Here is a 21,788-nt window from a genome sequence, read left to right as displayed (position 1 = left end):
TGGGGAGCGAGGGACGTGGGATCCAGGGATGAGCCGGGTGCTTAAGGGTTAACGGGGTTTGATCCTTCCTGCTGCGGTTTAGAGTGTTTTAAAGAACAGGCTCGGGAAAGACAAAAATGCAGGAAATAAACTGTGCTGGTGTTGCAGGAGGTGAGGGGGAAAGGAGTGCTGGGCAGTGCCTGAGGGATGCAGGTGCCTGTGCTGGGAGGCAGGGATGGCTCAGCCAGAGAAACCTGGAGCTGTGCTGGGAGAAGAGGGAAGGAAAGGGAAAGGATTGGATTTCCTGACTGTGCTAACACTCATGGTGTGCTGGTGCACTGCAGAGGTGGGGCAGGACATGGTTTGGGATGTTCCCAGGACAGAAGAGGAGATGCTCCCTGGAACTGGGCTGCACCAACCATTCTGTTTCCTGTGGTACCCAGAGTGATGGCAGGGAGCTGGGCAGCCCCATCCCAGCAGCAGGAATGGGCTGCTCCCAACGTGTTTGGGGAGCAAAAACAGAGCTGACACCAAAAAGGAGCTCATTTTATCAGTCCCTATGGGACAGTCAGGCCAAGTAGCCATTTGGGCTTGGAGTGCCCTGCCCACCCTGCTGCCAAGCCAGCAAGTGTGACAAGCTCTGACATCACAACTGGGAAAATAACATGTTATTTTCCCAGCTTGGATGTGAATTTCCCTGCTATTACTGGCAGCTACCATCTTGAGAGGAAAAAGCAGCAAAGGGCTGTCAGGTGAGGGGAGAGAAATGGTTTTCTGGGCTGGTAGAGCCTGTCCAGCATCTGTGGGCTATGGGGAGATGGGGATGTTCTGCAGGGCCACCCCATTGCCTGAATCCCACTGCTTTCAGCAGCAAGTTCATGCTGCAGTGGGGTCCTGCATTTGGCTCAGGGTAGAGGTTGCTCTACCATGGCAGCTCCAGCTCTTCAGGAAGCACAGGGGTGCTCTCAGAGGCAGTGATGGGTGTCACACGTCTGCCTTGGAGGAGCATCACATGTCAGCTTCCAGCTGCTGCTGCTTCCAACTGGGCTGCAAGTGGATTGTGCTGGTAAGGCAGAGCGCAGTGTACTCAAAAAGCCAAGTCAAACCCAGTGTGAGTCTTGGAGAAGGAAAAAACCTCTCAGAAATTGTGAGTTTAAAGGATAGAGAACACCCAACAAAGTGCCTGCACTTCCTGTTGGGGCTGCAGTGATAGGATGCTATGCGACAGACACCACGTGTTTAATTGGTTTGCTACCTTAATTGTCATCAGCCCTTCCAGTTCCCATGATCTGGTGGTTTCCCAGTGTCCTTCCACCCCGTTGTGTCTCAAGGAGGAATTTCAGAGGCTGGGACTGCCAGGAGGGAAATGTCAACATGGAACTTCCCAGCAGAGATGTTTAGGGGGAAATATTTTGGCCTTTCAAGGTGAAAAGCTTGTTTCTGCAACACCCACCTGGCTGAGTGAACATGGACTGGGGACTCCCCATTCCCAGGGCAGAGCTGCACTGGAAAGAGCCCAGAGGGACTCTGGGCAGGACCTGGGTCACTGCTGGGCTTTGAAACCCTTCTGTGCATCCCCCCATAGCAACACCATCACTCCATCCCAGCCAGCTCTGAGGCAGCCCCTTGCCACCCTCAGGCCCCTGGGGATGCCTTTGGGAAGCTGCACCCCCTCTTTGCACCAGGGGCTGCTCTGCCACCCTCCCAGGCTCTGGTGAGGGCTTGTCCAGGGTCACTGCAATCGATATCTCATCTGCAGGCTCTCCTAGCGGAAGTGATGGTATATTGGAACCTGGTAATGGGTCTTGTCTAGTGGAAAAGGCTAATCTTCCCCAGCTGCACAGGATCTCTGCAGGTGTCCTCAGGCTCTCCCCGCTGCCACCAGCCCTGCCAAGGAGCAGACACACTTCTTTAAAGCTGTAGCACTCTGATTTACTGCTGTCCTGGGGAGGGAGAGCTGCCTCCAGCCTGGCTCCATGGGGCACAGAGCTGTGTCTGGGGCTTCCCAGTGAAGAACTGGCACCCTGGTGTCACCACACAGCTCAGGCAGCCACAGCAGATCACATTTGCTGGGTGAAAGACAATGTGGTGTGTTCTCCAGAGGTGGGATTTCCCCAGGCAGAAGAGGAGAAGGATGTGGGGATGATGCCAGAAGGGATGTGGACCCCCAAACTTCAACCTGCCCACGTGGGAGGGAGGCAGGGAAAAGCAAGGGTGACAGCTTCTTGCTGTTAATTTATCTTTGGCATCACACTTGCTGCTTGGTGGGACTCCCCACCTGGAACTTGTCCTGTTTTGCCCATCCCTCAGGATGCTGCAGAGCCAGGTCTTCCCTTCCCACTGTGCATCACACCCAGATGGGCTCCGGGCCCAGGGGATCCTGGTTTTTTAAGCTGACCAGCCATTCCTCGCTACCACATCCTGCTGCATTCTGGTGGCACAATCCATTTTCCCATTTCTCTGGAGGCAGAGGTAATTACCAGGTGCAAGGTTTAATGTGCATGTGGATTTTAGCATGAACTGCCAAGAACAGCTCAGAACAATGCACAGGTGTGGGCAGCACATCCCAGGGGCTCAGGCAAGGCCATGGTGTGTGGAGCCCCCAGATGTGGGCTGTAAAATGGGGAGCCCCAGGGCTTGGTGGGGGTCCAACAGAGGCTGAGTGACCATCAGATTCTACAAAAGTCATGCCAAAGGTACTAACTTTGCTGGGGCAGGGATTTTTCCTGCAAAAGACGGTGAAGATAGATGGATTTTAAGTGAAAATTCCTGGAGAGATAGAGCAGCTGTGGGCTGCTGGGTTTTTGCTTAAACTTTTTTTTTTTGTTTTTTGGCAAAGAAATGCACTGCTGGATACATGCAAAGAAAAAACATGGTGTTTTGTAGGAGGGAAGCTCTTGTGTGGTTGTGCCCTGTGTGACTGTGTCCACATCCCATCTCTTCCTGAGGCTCCATCTCCATTTGTGGGGTAGGAGGGGATCCTGGACCCGGTCTCCCAAAGGAGGGACAGAAAATCCTCTTGTGCTCCCCAGTATCACATCACTTTGTGCAGATGGCATTCCCTCAGCAAGGACACGGCTGCACTCTGGGGATTGCCCACGATGGGTGGTTGGTTTTCCTTTGGAGATGTGGTTTTGAGCAGCTCATGGGAGCACTGAAGCACCCTGAGCTCTGCACACAGGGCACAGGGCTGCAGCACAGCACAGTGTGACACATTCCCATCTTCCCAAGGCAAAGGCATCCCCCCGGTGAGGCTGGCAGTCGTTCCCAGGCCAGGGGGAGATGCTGCCCTTTGTAAAGCCCTTAACAAGGTGGCTTTGTCTCCCCGTTTAACAAGCAGCTCCCTTGCTCCTTCCCCGGGAGTTTCCCAACGCCGGGTCCCTGAAAGCCAGCTTTATGCTGCAGCAGGGGACACGGGGATCAGAGGGACACAGGGGCCCTTCTGCACGGCCCTGACAAAGGCTGCCCCGGGGGGACAGAGCCACAAAGCTCAGCCGGCTGGGGGGGACAAGGGACCCTCAGAGGAGGCTGTGCTGTGAGCCCAGCGTCCATCTGGTCACTCGATCGGGGCAGGCAGTGACCCAGCGGTGCTCGGGGAGGGCCAGGGGGTCCTTCTGCTCTGTCCCCCCGGGGAGGGGGCAGGGGGAGAGGCTGGGAAGGGACAGGTAGGTTTTGTTGGCCGCAGGTAACAGGATCCGCAGCTGTTGGGGCCTTGGTGCCCTCTGCTCTGGGTGAGAGGTGGGGGTGGGAGTCAGGGGATGAGGGCTGCAAACTGAGATCCCCGTTCAGCAGGGATGATTCCCTCAGCTGGAAATGGCTTTGGAGCAGGACTGGAGGTGTCTTGGCTCCAGCACCCCCCCAGCTCTCTGGGCTGGACCAGGCAGTGCAGCAGCAGGAAGGGACCACTGGGAGCCATCCCTGGCTGTGGGGGATCACTGGGAGCCATCCTTGGCTCTGAGAGATCACTGGGAGCCATCCCTGGCTGTGGGGGATCACTGGGAGCCATCCCTGGCTGTGGGGGATCACTGGGAGCCATCCCTGACTGTGAGGGATCACTGGGAGCCATCCCTGGCTGTGGGGGATCACTGGGAGCCATCCCTGGCTGTGGGGGATCACTGGGAGCCATCTCTGGCTGTGGGGGACCACTGGGAGCCATCCCTGGCTGTGAGGGAGCACTGGCAGCCATCCCTGGCTGTGAGGGAGCGCTGGCAGCCATCCTTGGCTGTGAGGGATCACTGGGAGTCATCCCTGGTTCTGAAGGAGCACTGGGAGCCATCCCTGACTGTGAGGGATCACTGGGAGCCATCCTTGGCTGTGAGGGATCACTGGGAGCCATCCCTGGCTGTGAGGGATCACTGGGAGCCATCCCTGGCTGTGAGGGATCACTGGGAGCCATCCCTGACTGTGAGGGATCACTGGGAGCCATCCTTGGCTGTGAGGGATCACTGGGAGCCATCCCTGGCTGTGAGGGATCACTGGGAGCCATCCCTGACTGTGAGGGAGCACTGGGAGCCATCCTTGGCTGTGAGGGAACCACTGGGAGCCATCCTTGGCACCCTGATCATGGCACAGGCATCACCCATCCCCATGCCAGGTCCAAGCTCCCCTCTCCCACCTCCCCTTCCTTCCCTGGGGGCTTTGCTCAGTTTGGGAGCTCTTGTCCTTGCCTTGTCCCACCAGTAAGAGCCCTCTCTCTCCTCCCCCCTGCAGCCATCTGCCTCTGAGCCCCCCACCCAGATTTTCTGTCATGTGTTAAAACCACGGCTCAGCGCCAGGGTCAGCATGTCACAGCAGCCCCTCATCGATTTGTTTTACCTCCCCTTAGCTAAAGCACTTTGGCCCTGGCCCCTTCCATGGTGTAAGGGGCTTCCCAAGACCCTCAGTTGTCCCCTTGCCCATCCTGGCCCTGCATGGCTGGACCCTGTGGGCAGCAGGGGCACAGCTGAGCTGCTGATCTCCTGACCCTCCCCAGGGCACCTCATGCATCTCCCTGGTTTATCTGGATCAATATTTCTGCAAGAGCGAGGCAGATCACTCCAGGGAGAGGAGGGGATGGGAGGATCCTGCTTGTTTGCACAGCCCCATGGCTGGTTCAGTGCTTAACTGGGATGGGTAATTTCTGGGGATTGGGAAGGGAGAAAAAGTCAGGGGTGCCAGCTCAGACCAGAGATGTTTGGGGTCTCCTCCTTTCAGTTTGTGGATCTCATGCTCTGCACTGGGGCATGGTGGTTGGGATATCTTTGTGTTCAAAACCTGAGGAGCTGGGATGGCTTGAGCCTTCAATTCCCCCAAGCAGCAGGTGTGGGGCTGCTTTAAAGGATCTGCCTCTTGCTCCTGGTGTTTGGGCCCAGATGAGGGATTTTTGAACTGTTCTATTTGGTGCTGGAGGTGTTTTTATAGGAGCCTGGAAGTGATGCAAAGCACAAACATCAACTTAATAAGCGTAAGGACAGCATCCTCCAGCTCTTCTTGCTGCTCACTGTGGGATGCCCAAGGCGTGAGGACTCTTGCTGTTCTGGCTTGGCTTGGGGAATCAAGGTAAAGATCACATGGACAACACTCCAACACCACCCCAGAAGCTCCATCACCCCTACTGAAGGCACCACATCTCCAGAACCTCTTCTGTCCCACAGAATCACCCCCAGCACCTCCACGGCCATGCCCACGGGTGCCTGTGCCCGCAGCCGGGGCAGATGCCCAGCAGCTTGGGCAGCCCGAGCAGAAAGCAGGGGGCTCTTGGCAGCTCTGCCTTTTGCTTTCAGCCTCGCCCTCTCGCTATTTATTGGTGACTTTTGTCCTTGGCCAGCTTAGCGGCTGAAAGGGGCTGTATTATATCACATGTAGGCAGCTCCTGGGGGGAGAGGGCCGCGCTTTCTGCAGGAACAAAGCGCGGGTTGGCTAATTCCCCTTTCCTCCCGCGGCACCCGGGTCCCATCTGGTTGACACAGTTTGCTCCAGTGTCTCTTGCTATTAAGCCCCCACTTGCCTGCTTGAATCACTGGCGCTCCCCCCTCCCCTGTACCCTCGGCCCCTTTTTCTTGCTTTATTTTTCATTTTCCCTAAAGCCAGGCAGAACTTGCTCCGTGGAGTGATGTCAGATGTGTGCGAAGCAGACCAATAAAACCTAATGCATCCCCCTCTTTGTCTGCTGGCCTCTCCAGCGCCTCACATTTTCCACTCAGAAAGCCACTTAAAACACATCAGCAACAATCCCTCACAAAACAGCCACTTGTTGGCTAATTGTGCCGAGCACCCGCGCGCGCCGCATTGCGCTTTCCTGCCACGCAGGGTCCGGTGCTGCCACGGCTCCCCAACAGCCCAGGGGTGATGGGAACCCTCAGCACCCACCAGGATTGGCCCTGCTCTGCAGGGTGTGGTGGGGCAGGGATATGGGATTGGGATGTTTCTATTCCCCACAGCCTTTAATGGGTCTGGATCGGCTGGATGAGGATGGTCACGGAGGCAGGAGTGGGGCTCTGCTCAGCTCTGCAGCAGGACGGAGGAGCAGATGGACACCAGCAGGTCTCTGTCCTACCTGCTAATTCCCTACTGGGAACGAAAGCAGGTAGCTGCAGTAGAATGGGAGCTCTGGGGGGAATGAGATGGATGCCATCCTGCCAGACTGATGGCTTTTAGCTCAGTGGTTTTGGGCTGATAGCTGGAAGAGCTGGCTGCCCCATGCTGATGGGAGAGAGCTTTATTCCAGCTTAGAGGGATGCCAGTTCACTGGAGGGGATGGAGATGCAGACAGGCTGCAAGTGAGAGATGCTTCAATGCTGGAAGGGACACAGAGAGGCTTGGACCTCTGCCTAATGGAGAAACATCCAAAAATCCCTCCCAAGGAATCCTTTGGGCCCTTTGGGACATGGGAAAGAGATCAGAGGGTGGTTAATCTCCTCTGCAACCAGGGGACCCAGACTTCCTCCCCAGCAGAGAGACAAGTATGTGCAGCAGCTGCATTTATTTTTCTGCAGAAAAACTTGGACAGCTTCTCCTGCTGCCACCCCCAGCATCGTGGGGAGCAGGACAGGAGCCGTGTGCATTCACTGCTGCCCGGTCTGGGGGCGGGGGAACCTGTCACACCTTTTATCTTAAAACCACCCAATCACACCCTGGTTTGGGGCTAATTTGATACAGGCAGGGAGGTTCAGAAACAGAGCCAGATGCCACAGAAGGCTCCCTGTGGGCAGTGTTGGGCAGGCAGCCCAGAGCCCTCCCTGCTCACTGAGCACACCTGCCCGGGCTCACCTGCCCACGTTCACCCGCACAGTTCATTGGCACAGGGCAGAGTCCGAGCAATCCACAGGGAGTGACCAGGCTGAGCCTCTGCAACGCTGCCCTAGCAGCAGCCAAGGGGTGAGGAGGGAGATGCAGTCAGCTGCTTCCCATTCCCATTCCCATTCCCATTCCCATTCCCATTCCCATTCCCATTCCCATTCCCATTCCCATTCCCATTCCCATTCCCATTCCCTCTCTTTGCTGCCAGACCCGGACAGCTCTGCGGGGCCGTGGGGGATCCTGTGGCTGGTTGGACCCCACACCAGCCCCACACCTGGCAGAGCACAGGAGCAGGGGCAGGAAGGGGTTAAGTGGAGCCAGTGGCCGCAGGAATCAGAGGATTACAGGTTTGCTGCCGGACTGTCCCATCTGTCACCAGCACAAAGACGAGCCCTGTCTCGGGCTGGGCTGTCAGAGAAGAGCCCACCACTACATTAGGACTCCATTAGGGGAGACTGGTGGTGGGAAATGGCAGCTGTCAGGGCACTATCATTTCCCCTGTAATTCCTCCTGTTCCTTTCTCAACTGCACTTAAATAGCAGGTCTACCCACTGGGCCAATTTTGCATTTTCTTCGTCCTGCTGCTCCTCTTTCTTTAAAGCTGCAGCTCCCTGGGTCCCTTCCCTGCATCCTGCTGGTGCCAGTGCCAGTGCCAGTGCCAGTGCCAGTGCCAGTGCCAGTGCCAGTGCTGCCTGTGCCTGGCATCTCCACAAGGAGAAGGGCTCAGGAGCACTGGCAGCACCCTCAGAGTGGAGCCACAGCAATGCCAGCCTGGTCTGCAGTGGCACTGCTCCCGTGGGACTCACCAGCTCCTGACCTTGGCACAGGGAGGAGAGGAGGTGGGTCACAGTCTCCAAGGATGGGCAGTGTCCTTCCCATATCCTGTCATCTGGGGCTGTCTCTGAGCTGGAGGATGCTTCCCAGACTGTGCTGCCCTTGTGCAAAAGGCTGGCTGCTGATGCAGGGCTGGCCCTGCTCTGCAAAGTGGGGCAGGGTGGGCAGAACAGCAGGTGGTGAGCGGGCTGGGAACCTTATCCAGAGTCAGAACAGAGTTTCTCCTACCAGCCACAGAATCTGTCCAATCTTCCAGCGTTTGACAGACAATCCTGGGTGACACTGCCTGGTAGAGTCATGGCCACCTTGGAGTGGGATGATTCCCTATGTCAGACCCAGAGACAAACCCACAGTCAGACACATTTCCTGATGGCACAAGATCACCTGGAAACTCTCAGGACCTGCAGAGAGGCAGCTGAGCATGGTGGGGGAGCACACTGGGGGTCTCTGTGCTCACAGCTTTCCTGGGAACCCCTGGCCCTTCCCACACCCTGCCCTGCCCTCACCCCATCTCCCACCGGACCCGCTCTGCCGCGGCGCCGTCCCTCCCTATGGAGCCTCCTTTTCCAGCAGGGGATCAAAACAAACACTCGTGTGGGGAAGTGCATTGCAGTGGTGCTCGAAATAAATAACTAATTTCTCCCTACATGATCTCAAGGAGCAGGAGAGGCGTGAATAGCAGGGCCCGGTGTCGGGCTGACTGGACTCCCCGGTGCGGTAATTCAGAGGATGACAAACATAAGCCAAAGAAAAATGTTGAAAAATGGGCACTTCCCGCAGCCCTGAGCAAAGGAGCTATTGCAGGGTTTGGAAATAACGAAGGCAAAGAGAGGGAGAGAGGGGAATTTTCTCATTGAGACCAAGTGAAGTGCCAAACAAGCTGCTATTATGGTGGCTTTGAGAGGCACAGGGAGGGGGTGGTGGGGAGGAGAGTAGGGGGAAGGAGAGGAGGGAAGTGAGGGAGAAGAGAGGGACAGAGGGAAGGGAGAAGAGTGGGGGCTGTGGGGGAAGAAGGGGATGCGAGGAGCCAAAGGTGGGAGGTGACACAGGTGAGATGGAGAGAGGACCAAAGTGTGTGATGGTGGCAGGGCCACCATGTGTCAGCAACCCACCTCTCACCCTGAGTCCCCCACATCTCCCCATCCTCATCCCCAGCCACCTTCTACCCCCCACAACCACCACCACCAGAAGGGAGGAAAAAAAAAAAAAAAAAAAAGGGAGAAAAAAAGAGATGGAAAGAAGGAAAACAAAATATCTACAGTTGTCGAGACAAGGGGAGAAAAATAGAGGCAAACATCCATAATTTTCTCTGTGGGGCTTTGCAGTAATTGAGCCATTTGGATAAAAATAAAGGCAGCAGGCCCTTTAGGTAAGAGGAGCTTTTGCAATCCAAGAAGCCTGAATTATGTGTCTTGTATCACTTGAAACCCCCCACCACATCACCCCCCTCTGCCTCCCCCATGCGACACCAAACCACTTTCCCTTTTCTTCTTCTTCTCCCTTTTTTTTTTTTTTTTTTTTTTCTCCTTCCCTCCTCCTTTTTTAAGTACCCTGTCAAACAGCATCCGATGAGTGGAGAATTTCAGCTGTCACAACTAATTTCAGCTCGTGTGTGTGCAAAGGTGTGTGTGTGCCTCGGGAGGGGGAGCCAGGGGATGGAGGCATAGAATCGCTCCCTTGCTTGCTTTTTTTTTTTTTTTTTTATTCCTCAAAAGGAAGATTTACATCAGAAATTTGTTTCTGGAAGTGTTTAAGGCCTGTAATTTCCCTCTTTTCAATCGCTGCCTGATGTCTTCTTCTTGCCAGCTCCAGTGCTGAGGCTGCCTGATCCCTCAGCAGGTTGATCCCTCAGCTGGTCCCAGTGCCAAGGAGGCTTTTCTGTCTCTTGCCAGGGCTTGAGGCTTCCAAAATTCAGCTCTCCCAGCCCTGAGGACAGCACTGGGTCTGGTAGGAAATGTTCCAGCTTCTCCCTGCCCATGTCCCAGTGCTGGTGGCTTTACGCTTCAGGTTTGGTCACCTTTGCAACCACTTTGAGATTGGCATTAGCTGGGGGGTCACAGGGCAGATCCTGCTGAGAACAGGGCACCCCTGAGAGCCAGGGGGGGCAGCTGGGGGGATCCCCCACCCAGGATATACCTGGAGAAAGGGGCAGCTGGGAGAGGTCGGTGCTGAGCATATTGGGTCTTCCCAGCCACAGTTAGGAGGGGAAAATTCCCTGAATCCAAAGTCTCTGGGGTGTTTCCAAGAGAAGGAGAAGCAAAGCCCTGGGCATGGCTGGAGATGTTGCCTCCATCATGTTCAGAAGATGATGGGATGGCTGTGGTGACACAGGCCATCTCAGCTGATGAGGTGTTTCAGGCTGGATGGAGCTCTGAACTACCTGGTCTAATGGAAAGTGTCCCAGCCCAAGGCAGGGAGGTGGAACCAGCTAAGCCTTAAAGTCCCCCCAAACCAAACCAGTCTGTGATTCTGTAGTTAAAATCCTTCCTCCATGGGCTGTGTCCCTTTTCCTAAAATAAATAGACTTCTTGCTTAAGAAAATTATCCCAGCTTCTAAAAAGAGGAAAGGCTGTGGATCAGTCAGCCCACTGGTCACCAGCAGCAGACTCTGCACCCCAGTCAAGAGGGTGTTCCTTGCTCTTGGAAAGCCACTGGATAATTCCATCAGCTCTGCAATTCCTGCCTACTCATGTAAGCACAAATGAGATGCACAGAACTGGAAAGAACAAGAACCAGCTGAGGAGGAGCACAGAGCTACGTGGGGCATCACTCAGGTTTTGAATTTCATGCTCAGGGCTTTGGGATCAATGAACATTGGACCACTCCAGGCTCAGTGTGCAAACCCAGCCAGGCCAGGAGCTGCATGCAGGCTGCATTTTGGGAGGTATCACCCAGAAATGACACTCACAAAAAGCAGCAGGAAGGGCTGTGCAGGGCCCTGCTAAAGGAACAAGTTTGCATATTCTTTGCATTAATCCTTGACTAACTGGTCCTTGCATCATCCCAGAGGCTCCTGCTGCTCCACTGGGCCAGGAGTGATGTGAATGGGAACTGGACCAGACCTGGGGGCACCTCCAGAGCTCCAGTTGTTGGCAGAGCTCCCCAGAGCACTCCAAGCCAGAAGCTTTGTGAAAAGTGTCACCAACACCATGGCAATGTCCAACCATGGCCACGTGAGTCAGGAACATGATCCTCAAACACAGGGAGCAAACCAGGCAGGAAACAGGCAAGAGGGGTAAAAGCAGGGACATCACAGTGGGGATGGAGGGGATGGCACAACTTGGCATGGGATGGGACAGGCAGGGATGGGATAGCAGGGACAGGATTGCATGAGTAGGATGGCCACAGGTAGGGATGGAATGGCATGGGCAGGGATGGGACAGAATAGGCAGGAATGGGATGGAATAGGTGGGGATGGGACAGAACAGGCAGAAAGGGGATGGGATGGAATAGGTGTAGGTGGGATGGCACGGTCAGGAATGGGATGGAACAGGTGAGGATGGGAAAGCACGGTCAGGAATGGGATGTCACAGGTGAGGATGGGTTGGCACGGTCAGGAATGGGATGGAACAGGTGAGGATGGGATGGCACGGTCAGGAATGGGATGGAACAGGTAAGGATGGGATAGCACGGTCAGGAATGGGATGGAACAGGTGAGGATGGGAAAGCACGGTCAGGAATGGGATGTCACAGGTGAGGATGGGTTGGCACGGTCAGGAATGGGATGGAACAGGTGAGGATGGGATGGCACGGTCAGGAATGGGATGGAACAGGTGAGGATGGGAAAGCACGGTCAGGAATGGGATGTCACAGGTGAGGATGGGATGGCACGGTCAGGAATGGGATGTCACAGGTGAGGATGGGTTGGCACGGTCAGGAATGGGATGTCACAGGTGAGGATGGGATAGCACGGTCAGGAATGGGATGGAACAGGTGAGGATGGGATGGCACGGTCAGGAATGGGATGGAACAGGTGAGGAGGGGTTGGCACGGTCAGGAATGGGATGTCACAGGTGAGGATGGGATGGCACGGTCAGGAATGGGATGGAACAGGTGAGGATGGGATGGCACGGTCAGGAATGGGATGTCACAGGTGAGGATGGGATGGCAGGGGCAGAGCAGGGTCCGGTCCCCGCCGTGTCCCCAAACCCGTCCCGGGGGCGGGCGCGGGGTCCCTGTGGGCGTGGCCTGTCCTGGCCCCGCCCCTCGCCCCCATCCCCACCCCATAGCGCGCGGCAGCCCCGCCCCGCGGCGCGAGCCCCCAGCCCCGCCCCCCCGGGGCACTTCCGGCGGAAGCGGGGGGCTCCTTCCCTTTCCGGGCGCGGGCCCCGGGCGGAGCGGCGGGACGGGCGCGGGCCATGGCGGAGCTGGCGCAGGGGCAGAGCCAGAACGCGGCGCCCGTGGGAATCAAGCCCGAGGGTTTCGTGGACGCTCTGCACCGGGCCCGGCAGGTGAGCGGGCGGCCGGCGGGCCGGGGGCGGGCGGGAGGAGGCGGCGGGGCGCCGCTAGGCCGCGGAGCGGAGGCGGGGCAGGGCCGGAGAGCGGAGCCCGGGTCTGTGCCCTGAGGGGGCGGCGGGGCTCTGACAGCCGCGGCCGCGGCTGCTGACAGGGCAGCAGCGCTGCTGGGCGGGAGGGGCGGCCCGCAGCCGTCTGGCCCTGGGCGCTGGGTGGGTGCGAACTGGGGCAAATTCGTGTTTCAGACGGGCCGAGCGATAGATCGGCCACAGATCGGCGGCGAAGCTGGGGAAGGGTCTGGTGTGTGTGTCCTGTGGAGAGCGGCTGAAGGAGCTGGGGCACTCAGCCGGGAGAAGGGGAGGCTCAGGGGGACTTTATCACAATGTACAGCTACCTGAAAGGAGGTGGAGAGTGGACTCATCTACCGGGCAACCCGCGACAGGACAAGAGCTCTCAGACTTAAGCTGTGGAGGTTTAGGTGGGACATTGCGAGTGATTTTTTCACAGAAGGTGTGATTAGATATCGGAATGACCAGGGACGTGGTGGAGTCTCCATCCCTGGAGGTGTTTAAGGGAACACTGAATGTGGCACTCAGTGCCATCCTCTGATTGACAAGGTGGTGATCAGTCACAGGTTGGACTCAATGAGCTCAGAGATCTTTTCTGAGCTGATCGATTATGTGAGCACAAGCCCTGTCAGAGCAGAGCTTGGCATTCCCTCCAGGGAGAGAGGAAGGGGGAGGGAGGTGCTCCCCAGAGGAATCAATGAACTTACAGAGTGCTAAAATGGGATGTTTCAGTGAAAGTGCAGACATGCAGAATCAACACCCTCACCTTCACTGCAGGATGTTTGTGTGCTGCTCAGCTTGTGGAAAGTGGCTGCAGAACAAGAAGCTGCTGCTCACAGCACAGACACTGTGGCTGTTGTTCACATCTCCTGTTCCATGTTTGTGTTTCATCTCTGAACAGGTTGCACTTGTGCTTAGTAACTGCACATTAAGGAGCTGTAACACACCTGAGTGCCAGGACCAGAGCCCAGGGTGCTCAGGGACCCTGACTTTATTCTCTCAGTTTTACTGGCCAGGTGGGACAATTCCTCTTCTGTTGCCCAGACTTTGTCATTTCACTGACAAACTTCTGAGGAAGCTGAGCTGGACCCTAAGAGCCTTCAGGTGCTCTCTGTGATGGAACTGAGGTGCTCTCACCTGGGTATCAGTGTGGCAGCCAGTCCATGTTCTGGCTGCAGTGACCTGTGTAGATCCACAGCCTGCACCTCCCAGGACTGCAGGAGCTGCTCTGGAGCCATTGATTTCCTTCTCAGCACAGGTTGGTGGGGTGTGAGCTGCCCCAGGGTGAGCCAGGCCTTGCTTTTCCAGTGTCCTTGTAAATGTGATGTCTGAGCACCCAGACAGGCTTCTGTGCTTGGTGCAGTTAAATTGAGAAGTGCTGCAGCTGTGTTTGTCTTGACATGGTTGTATCTTACTGAAGGCCTCTCATTGCAAAAAACATCCTATTTAAATATCTGATAATGCTACCACCTGTTAGCAGTTGAATAACCCATTTATGTAAAATAAAATAATTATTTGCTGTTGAGGTGCAGCTTGTTGAAATTTTTTGTGCGTGTTCCAACTCCAGAAGAGATCATGAAGTTGTTCAGGGGTCTGGAGCAGCTGCCCTGTGGAGCCAGACAGAGAGCTGGGGCTACAGCCTGAGGAGATGGAATCACAGCATCTTCTGGGATTTGAAGGGTCTGCAGGAAGCTGGAGAGGGACTGGACTCTTCATCAGGAACAGGACAAGGCAGAATGGGTTCAAACTGAAAGAAGGGACATTTAGGTTAGATATTAGGAAAAAGTTCTTCTCTGTGAGGCTGGTGAGGCCCTGGCTCAGGTTGCTCAGAGAAGCTGTGGCTGCCCCATCCCTGGAAGTATCCAAGGCCAGGTTGGATGAGGCTTGGAGCAACCTGGGATAGTTGGAGGGGGTGGAAGTGGATGATCTTTGAGGTCCCTTCCACCCCAAACCCTTCTGTGTTGAACGTGCAGCTGTGTGTAGCACTCATGGTCAGTAAGAGGTTAAAGTGTGATGCCTCAGAGGATCCTGGGCTCAAACACAGCACAGGCTGCAAATGGATCTGAACTGGAGCTGCCTGACTGCTGTCATCATGTTTGGAGGAGGAATCTATGAGGCCCCAGCCCATGCATGAGGGAGATGGAATAATAAATAGTAAATAAATCATAAATCTGGGCTGCTGTCACTTGTTCTTAAGTTCATTATACTTGCTGCAATTATTCTGTATGTGCTGGGTTTCTGTGAGCCTAAAACTTGAGTTATTCTGAGCTGGAAGATTCCAGCAGCAGCCTTCTGGCTGTCTCTCACCCTGGAAACAAGTGCATTGGGAAATGTGGGCTCTGCACGTGTTTGTGGGAGAGCAGTGTCCTACATTTTTGTGCAGTGAGTTGCTGCCTGTTGAATATGATTTTTTTTTTTCATTGGTGTTTATGGGATGAAAAGAGCTGTTGGAGGGCTAAAATATTCCCTTTCCTTGGGAAAGTACTTGATTTAATTGAGTTCTGTAGGGGCTAGGTAAGAGAGCAGGTGGTCTTATCTTGCACAGAACTAAATTGTCACTAATGACTTGCCAAATGTCACTGAAAATACTCTTCATTGCTCAGGTGATGGATATTTGCCTCACCACCCAAGCAATCTGTGGTGGAGCTTGCTGGCTGAGAATTAGGGGAAAATGAAAAGGCAGCTACACCTAATATTTCTCTAGAGGTGATAGCAGAGCTTTCACTAAGGGTGTTTGGTGTTGTATTTGCCTGAGCTGTGCTGATCTGGTACAGCTTTTGTACTGGTTTTGGCCTTTTTGGAATATTCCTTTTGCTCTAAAGGAATGAGGGAGCAGAGAAAAAAAAAATTCTGCCATAATTCTTACTTTATAGGTTGGTCATCCCTGGATTGACATATTAATCTTTGAAGGTTTTGTGTCACATATAATACCAGTAATCAAATTTACTAAATTCAGTTCTCATGAAAGCCATAACATTATAATCAGGCTGTGGAATACAGTGCTTGGTTCTGAGTATCTAAACAAGGACATAACTTCAGGACAAGGAAGACTTCCCTGAGTAAAGGGAAGTAGCCACATTCCTCAGAGCCACTGGCATGTGAGATGGTTATAGGAATATAAAATAGAAATCTGGAATATATTTGAAAGAAATTACTTTACATTGCTTTCAGAATTTGTGCTGGGCTTGCCTGGATTTTTTGTGGACTCTGAAATATTTGGGATTTATGAATAATTAAATTTTCAAGGCAGTGCTGGGACTTTGAGATGCTCTGTCCTGCATCTTCTCAAGTGGATTGGTGGCTCTTAGTTGGGGACTGATCTGTCCAATTGCTGTCAGGCAGGGTGGCTTTTCTATGACATTTTGGGATGAGAGAGAGAAAAAGAAAGGATGTTTGCTCCCCTTTTAAATAGTGGGGTCAGAAAATAAGCAGAGCTGCTGGTACTTTGGACTAAAATTAATTTTTCTCAGACCATCCTTAAGCTTTGTTCTTATTGACCAAACAGTGTCTTGCTGGGTGTTCTGGGAATGCTCTGGAGGGGAAAGGCTGAGGCTTGGTGAGCCTGTGATGTGCCATGCTGGTACCTCAAAAATGGGGAATATCCTGAGACTGCCTGAGTCAGCAGGCTGTGTGCTTGAAATCCCTCTCTGTATCAGGCTCTAACTTCTAATTTCTGTGGTGATGGAGGCATCTTGGGCAAACTTTTCTTTACCCCCTTGCAGAGTCCTTTTTCAGGTCATCCTCAAATAAATTTAGGCTTTACCAATTATTCTGGTATTTAGGAAAACCACTTGTGACATGAAGCTTAAGTGACTGTGGATGGTTTCATTGCTTTCTGCAGAGCTCTGGAGAACTGTCTGTCACCCCAACTCAAGTTTTGTGCTGAGAGAATGGGAGGAGCAGCACAAGGACCAGAATAGTCTGAAGGGTCAGATGATAGTGCTTTTTTGGGTTTTTTTTTTACCCTGCTAATACCTAGAATTGGTGATTTTATCTGTTGCTGTTCTTTGCAGGGCACCATGGAGAAGTTTTTCCTAGAAGCTGGGCCTGTTTTCTTGAAAGCTGAATTCTGCAGATACTGAGTGTGTCTAGCAAAGAAACTGTTGTGTCCTTTGAAGTCTTTGTTGGAGAGCTTCATTTTGGGAATTTAGGTGCAGAAACAGTGATGCTTTTTCCCCAGTGTATTTCAGAGCTTAATAAAATGGATGCATTGGATTAAGGGGGAGGAAAGGGACAAAAAACCTAAGGCTGACATAGAGCAGGACAAAAGCAGTGGCTAACAGCAGTACATTTCTCAAGGTCATTGAGGCAGATAAGGGCTAGGTCTGCTTGCTTTTGCCATGCCCAAATTTTTGTGCTTACCTCCCTGCTGAACCTGTCACAAACACTGAGCTTCCCATTTTAAGTTGAACATGAGATGTTAAAATGTATTTGAACCTCTACATGTACTTTAAAAGCTCAGCTCTGAATTTTGCAGGGTGTATTTTTCTGCTGGGGTGAGTCTGCCTGTAATCCAGTGGGAGCTGGGAGGCTTTAGAGATAAGGGTACAAGTTTAAATAAAGGAGGAAGGGGGGTAAGGAAAATATCCTAAAAGCTGATAATGTAAAAATTGCTTTAACACTGTTGCTTTGCCCTTCACTTGAAGGATTCTGTAAAACTCCCCTTTGGTGCCAGCAAGTTGGTCCTGAACACCTTTGTACTTCAGGCCACCTTCTGTTATCCACAGACTGGTTTTTTTCTTGAGTTTGTGGTGAGTGATTTCACCTCTAAAGGATCATCCAGAACTTGTAAGGCATGGTAAATAACTACTGACAGAAAGAGAGTTCTTGAAGGGGGTGTTAAAATCAAATATCCCAAAATATATCAGGGTATGTTATACCTGACACTGTTCCTTTAGGTCAGTTGTAAGATACTATATGAAAGCTGTTAATACATTGCTGTACAATACACTCTAAAATTTATATTTCAGCATTGAAGTAGTGAGAAAACATCTGTGCTCTTTGTATTTAATTTAAATTCTCTTCATCCCAAACATGAGGGGAAAGGGCAAAGGGCTGATGCAGAACAACATTTAACAAAAAAGTACCTGGAGAGGACAAGGTGTGTTAATGCTTTCAGAACCTGCTTTCTGGGCACTTATTGGAGATGTTGATGTACAAAATGCTTGTCATGAAAGCTTCACTGCAGGATTGCAGCTGGTCCCAGAGGAAGTTTTTATTCCCCAGCTCAGATATTTCTGACACAACAAAGTTACTGACTTTCCAAAAGGAGACAGGACAGAATAGACTATAAGAAGAAAATGGTCCAAACTTGGAGCCTTTTTCATGGAAGGCATTGAACAGAATGTTTCCTATTCTCTTTCTAAAAGTAGTGCCCTCAATCTTTCTAGATGATTTCAAATAGCTTTTTCCCAGTACCCTGTGGTTCTGCATCTTGGGCAGTTGTTTGTTCCACTGCAGCAGAAGATTGTGTCAACAATCAGAGTTGTAGATGTCTTTCTGTTGCAGTGAAACACAAGTTTTAGAAATCTTTAGATATATTGGTCATTGAAAACACATCTGTGTAAAAAGCTCTTTCATCTGCTCCTGTTGCTTATTCTGGTGAAATCCAGTTATAATGGAGTGAGATCAGTCTCTTGGTTAAGATTTGATTCAATGATTTTCTTTTTGCTGGAAAAGGCAGCAGTGCTGTAGCATACACTTTATATTTGTTCTGTGCTTGCTTATGACAGCAAAATACTTTCTGTAGGCAAGGGCAGCTGTGAGGCTGCAGCTTGCCTGTCTCTGGGAGGGTGTTAACTGGCTTGCAGCACCCACCTGGGTGATTCTAGGGTGGGTTTCCACCAGTTAACTTAGAGAGCAGCTGGAAGAGCTTGTGTTATCAGCACCCACCTGTACAGCTGTGCCCAAACATAGAGATCAGCTTAACTTTTCACTTGTTTTTAGTGATGTTCAGGTGTGTGGCTCAGTTTATTTGGTTACCTTAGTCCCCTTACTGTGATACCTGACTGTCTTCTCTTTTCTGTAAATAAACTCCTTGTGTCCTGGCTCAGCAGGGAATGGAGTTTCCACTCTGGAAGGGTTGGAAGCAGAGGCATAGGCAGCATTAGTTGTGTTTGTGCTGTACTGACCACTGCAGGAAATGGAAATTAGTTCTGGACTGATAGTTTGTTCACTGGCTTATTCCTCACACAGCAAACAAAAGTGATCCAAACAAGAGTTATCTTTGACAGGGAGTTCCCAAACCTGTCCTTGTGCTGTGTTTTCACTCTCTCCCTTGCTCCCCCACAGATGTGTGAGTGTGCATTTCTGTGTGTCTGGGTCTGCAGGGATGCAGGAGGAAGCACATTCCTCCCACACAGCTCTGATGGTGGCAGCTTCTCTAGAACAAAGTTGGTGGGTTACCTTGGACCCTCCTCTTAGCAAGATTTAGCCTGTCAGCCATCCATTGAGCAAATAATCCTGAGTATAATGTTCCAGGGAGTAAATGTCTGCTTATGATCAGGAAGAGGAACTGGGTGAATATGACCTTAATCAAGCAAATATTAAAAGCAAGCAGATAGTTGTTTGCTTTCCAAATGAAGCACCTTGTTACAAATCCACCTATATAGTAAATACCTGAGAGAAGATTGGCCTGGGGCCAATGCTTTATTGGGAGTGTGAAGTGTTTAGTTCTGGTGGCTGAAGCTTCAGCTGTGCTGATAACACTTTTATCCCATTTTTTATAGATTGCTGCTAAAATTGGAGATATCCCTCACTTGAATAATTCTACAACACTTGTGGACCCATCAGTCTATGGTTATGGAGTGCAGAAACGGCCCCTGGATGATGGAGGTAAGCTGGCTGTGGTTAGTCAGTCTTGTGGATGCAGCTCCTGAAATTCATCTGTGGATACAGTTGCCTGCTTGAAAGATGGAAAATGCAGTTTTCTGTGTTTAGACATTTTATACAAGATGCACTGTGCTAGACTGCCCAGTATTGTTAGGCATTAGTATTAATGTGTTGCAACTCTTTGTTAGTTCATGACCTCTGGGAATTAGCAAACAAACTGTGTAATTGAAATCTTGGTCTGTGGTAGTTGAGGGAGGAGGATTTGCATATTGGGCCTGTGCTGGAGCCCACATATAGAGCACCAGGTGTACACAGTGCATGTTTTTCCCTGATGGCCCCTCTTTTCTGAGAGGAGGCCATGTGTGGGGACAGCATTACATGTGTTCCTTTCCATCTCTGGCAATAGTCACAGCCCAGGAGCTGAGTTGCTGTCAAATGCTGGTTGCTTTGTACATGAATTGTAAGGAGAAAAGGTATTTATGTAAGATGGTGCAAGTTGGAATGAAACCTCCTGTATTAGCATAACTTTCTCCATTATTATTTGAGAATTCTAAAATATCTGAAGAAGTTAAAATTAGCCCCAGCCAAAGGATAGTTTATTGCATGGACCATAACTGGTAGCTGTCATAATATTGTATGAATTGTTAAAATTTTAAAATAAGTCACTAGCTTCTTATCTTTGATGGGAACAACAAAAATATTAGAATAAGAGGTTTTTTTAGGTTTTATAAATCTAATGATAGGTATTGTTACAAGTGTTTAAACTGTGTTATCTGCTGCTGTATAGATGCAAAGAGCTCACCTTTTCTTGTGAAGAAATAAAAAGCATGGCTATGTCTTCCTTTTTTCTGTTTTCTCTGCTATATTTCCTGACACACTAGCCCTGCAGGGTGATTCTCTCCCCCATGGATATGTTCAGGAGTACTGAGGAGATAAGCCAAGCTGCAGCCTAGCACTTCATTTTGAAAATAATTTTTTTCTGTCTGATACAAAGGCTGAAAATAACTGCACGTCTGCTCCTCAGTGTGAAAAAAACATGCTGGAGCATGGGGAAAAGTTTCTTTCATGTAGAGCCTCTGGCTTGCTAACATTACTGTTTTCTGAACACATGCCACCACCCACTTCTGTTCTCTACTCTTGGCTCTATTTGAGCAACAGGTTGCTGCTGTTCCTTTGGTTTGGGGTTTCAGGAGAGAATGGATTTATCTGGGTGAGCCCCCATCCTTCTGTTGAGAAGCCAGAGGTCTGGCATTGCTGGTGTGTGCTGGTTTCTGCTGGGCTGTCACAGGCTGGGCAGTGTTGGGGAATGCTGAACAGCTCTGAGCTTGGTCTGAGTAGCTTAGGGACGTGGCTGTGTGTGAAAAGGAATAAAAATAGCTTTCTGGGAACCAGTCATTGACAACATTTGCTCTGCTTGTGTTTTTCATTGATTCATCAGCCTGTGCTCATGATCTGACCTCTTGACAAAATGGGTTTTAGGAACTTGTAACACGTGCAGTGGTCATAGTGCTTCAGTGACAGGTTGGACTTTGTACTTAAACTCGTTCTGACGAGCCCTAGAACTTGGTGAGCCTTGTTTGTGTTGACACAGACCATGTCAATACAGTAGCAGTCTGGGTTATAAAAGTGCATTACTGCTGATTTCTTGTGCTGTGTGGATAACTCCATGGAGTGGGTGTTGTTCCTGGGAGAGCCACCCAGAGTGGCTGTTCCTGACTCCTGGATCAGCAGTTCTCCTCAGAACTGGACCTTGTCTGGAACTGTTTAAAGCAGCTCCAATGCTGTATTTGTCCTTGGATTGTTCATATACATCTGTATATAATCCCAAAAATCTGGTCTGTGGCATCTTTGAGGAGAAGAAAAATGATAGAAGTAATGTTTTAAAGGGCTGAAATGTGACAAAGAAGCAGGAATTGTTAGGGTAGGGGTATGGGTTGTAGCACTTCTTTCAGCTTGGGTCATGTTGGTTTTTATTTCTGATGGTATTAGTGTACTGAGGTGCAGCTGTGTGATGAGTTCCCCTCTACATGTGGGATTCTCCTGTGCTGTCCTTTACCTGCAGCCTGGCAAATCAACTCCTGAACCTCTGGGTGCTTCCTGCTCTTTATCTCTTTGTGCTGTGATCCATATCTTAGTCTTGGGTTACCTGCTCTTGCTGCCATGTAATTAATTGTCTATAATGCAGCTTTAGTTTTAAAACACCTGGAAGATGGAAGTTGCTTTTAATAGGACACTTAAAGTAGGAGAGCACTTCCTATTTGGATGATTTTTTAGTTCTCTGTTAGCTGCAAACAAAGGGTGTTGGGATTGCATGCCCACACTTTTCTCTGTTTTCTGCTTGTC

General features: G+C 51.4%; 2 protein-coding genes across 17 annotated transcripts in view; one reads left to right on the top strand and one right to left on the bottom strand.

Moving 5' to 3' along the window:
- FNBP1 (formin binding protein 1) overlaps positions 1 to 21,788 on the bottom strand; it is a 385,839-nt gene that overhangs the window by 225,443 nt on the left and 138,608 nt on the right. The window lies entirely within an intron of this gene.
- FUBP3 (far upstream element binding protein 3) overlaps positions 12,367 to 21,788 on the top strand; it is a 38,101-nt gene continuing 28,679 nt past the window's right edge. For 2 of the 3 annotated variants that reach the window (XM_079324409.1, XM_079324408.1), the window contains exons 1-2: positions 12,385 to 12,542; positions 19,343 to 19,448. In XM_079324409.1, the coding sequence (XP_079180535.1) occupies positions 12,450 to 12,542; positions 19,343 to 19,448 (199 nt within the window). In that variant the 5' untranslated portion in view covers positions 12,385 to 12,449. Of the gene's footprint in view, positions 12,543 to 19,342; positions 19,449 to 21,788 lie in introns of all 3 variants that reach the window. The other variant, XM_079324410.1, reaches the window with a different exon arrangement.

The sequence above is a fragment of the Erithacus rubecula genome, assembly GCF_903797595.1.
Source record: "Erithacus rubecula genome assembly, chromosome: 21".
Taxonomy (NCBI): Eukaryota; Metazoa; Chordata; class Aves; order Passeriformes; family Muscicapidae; genus Erithacus; species Erithacus rubecula.
Note: the sequence above shows the minus strand (reverse complement) of the source record. Positions and strands in the feature narration are given on the sequence as shown.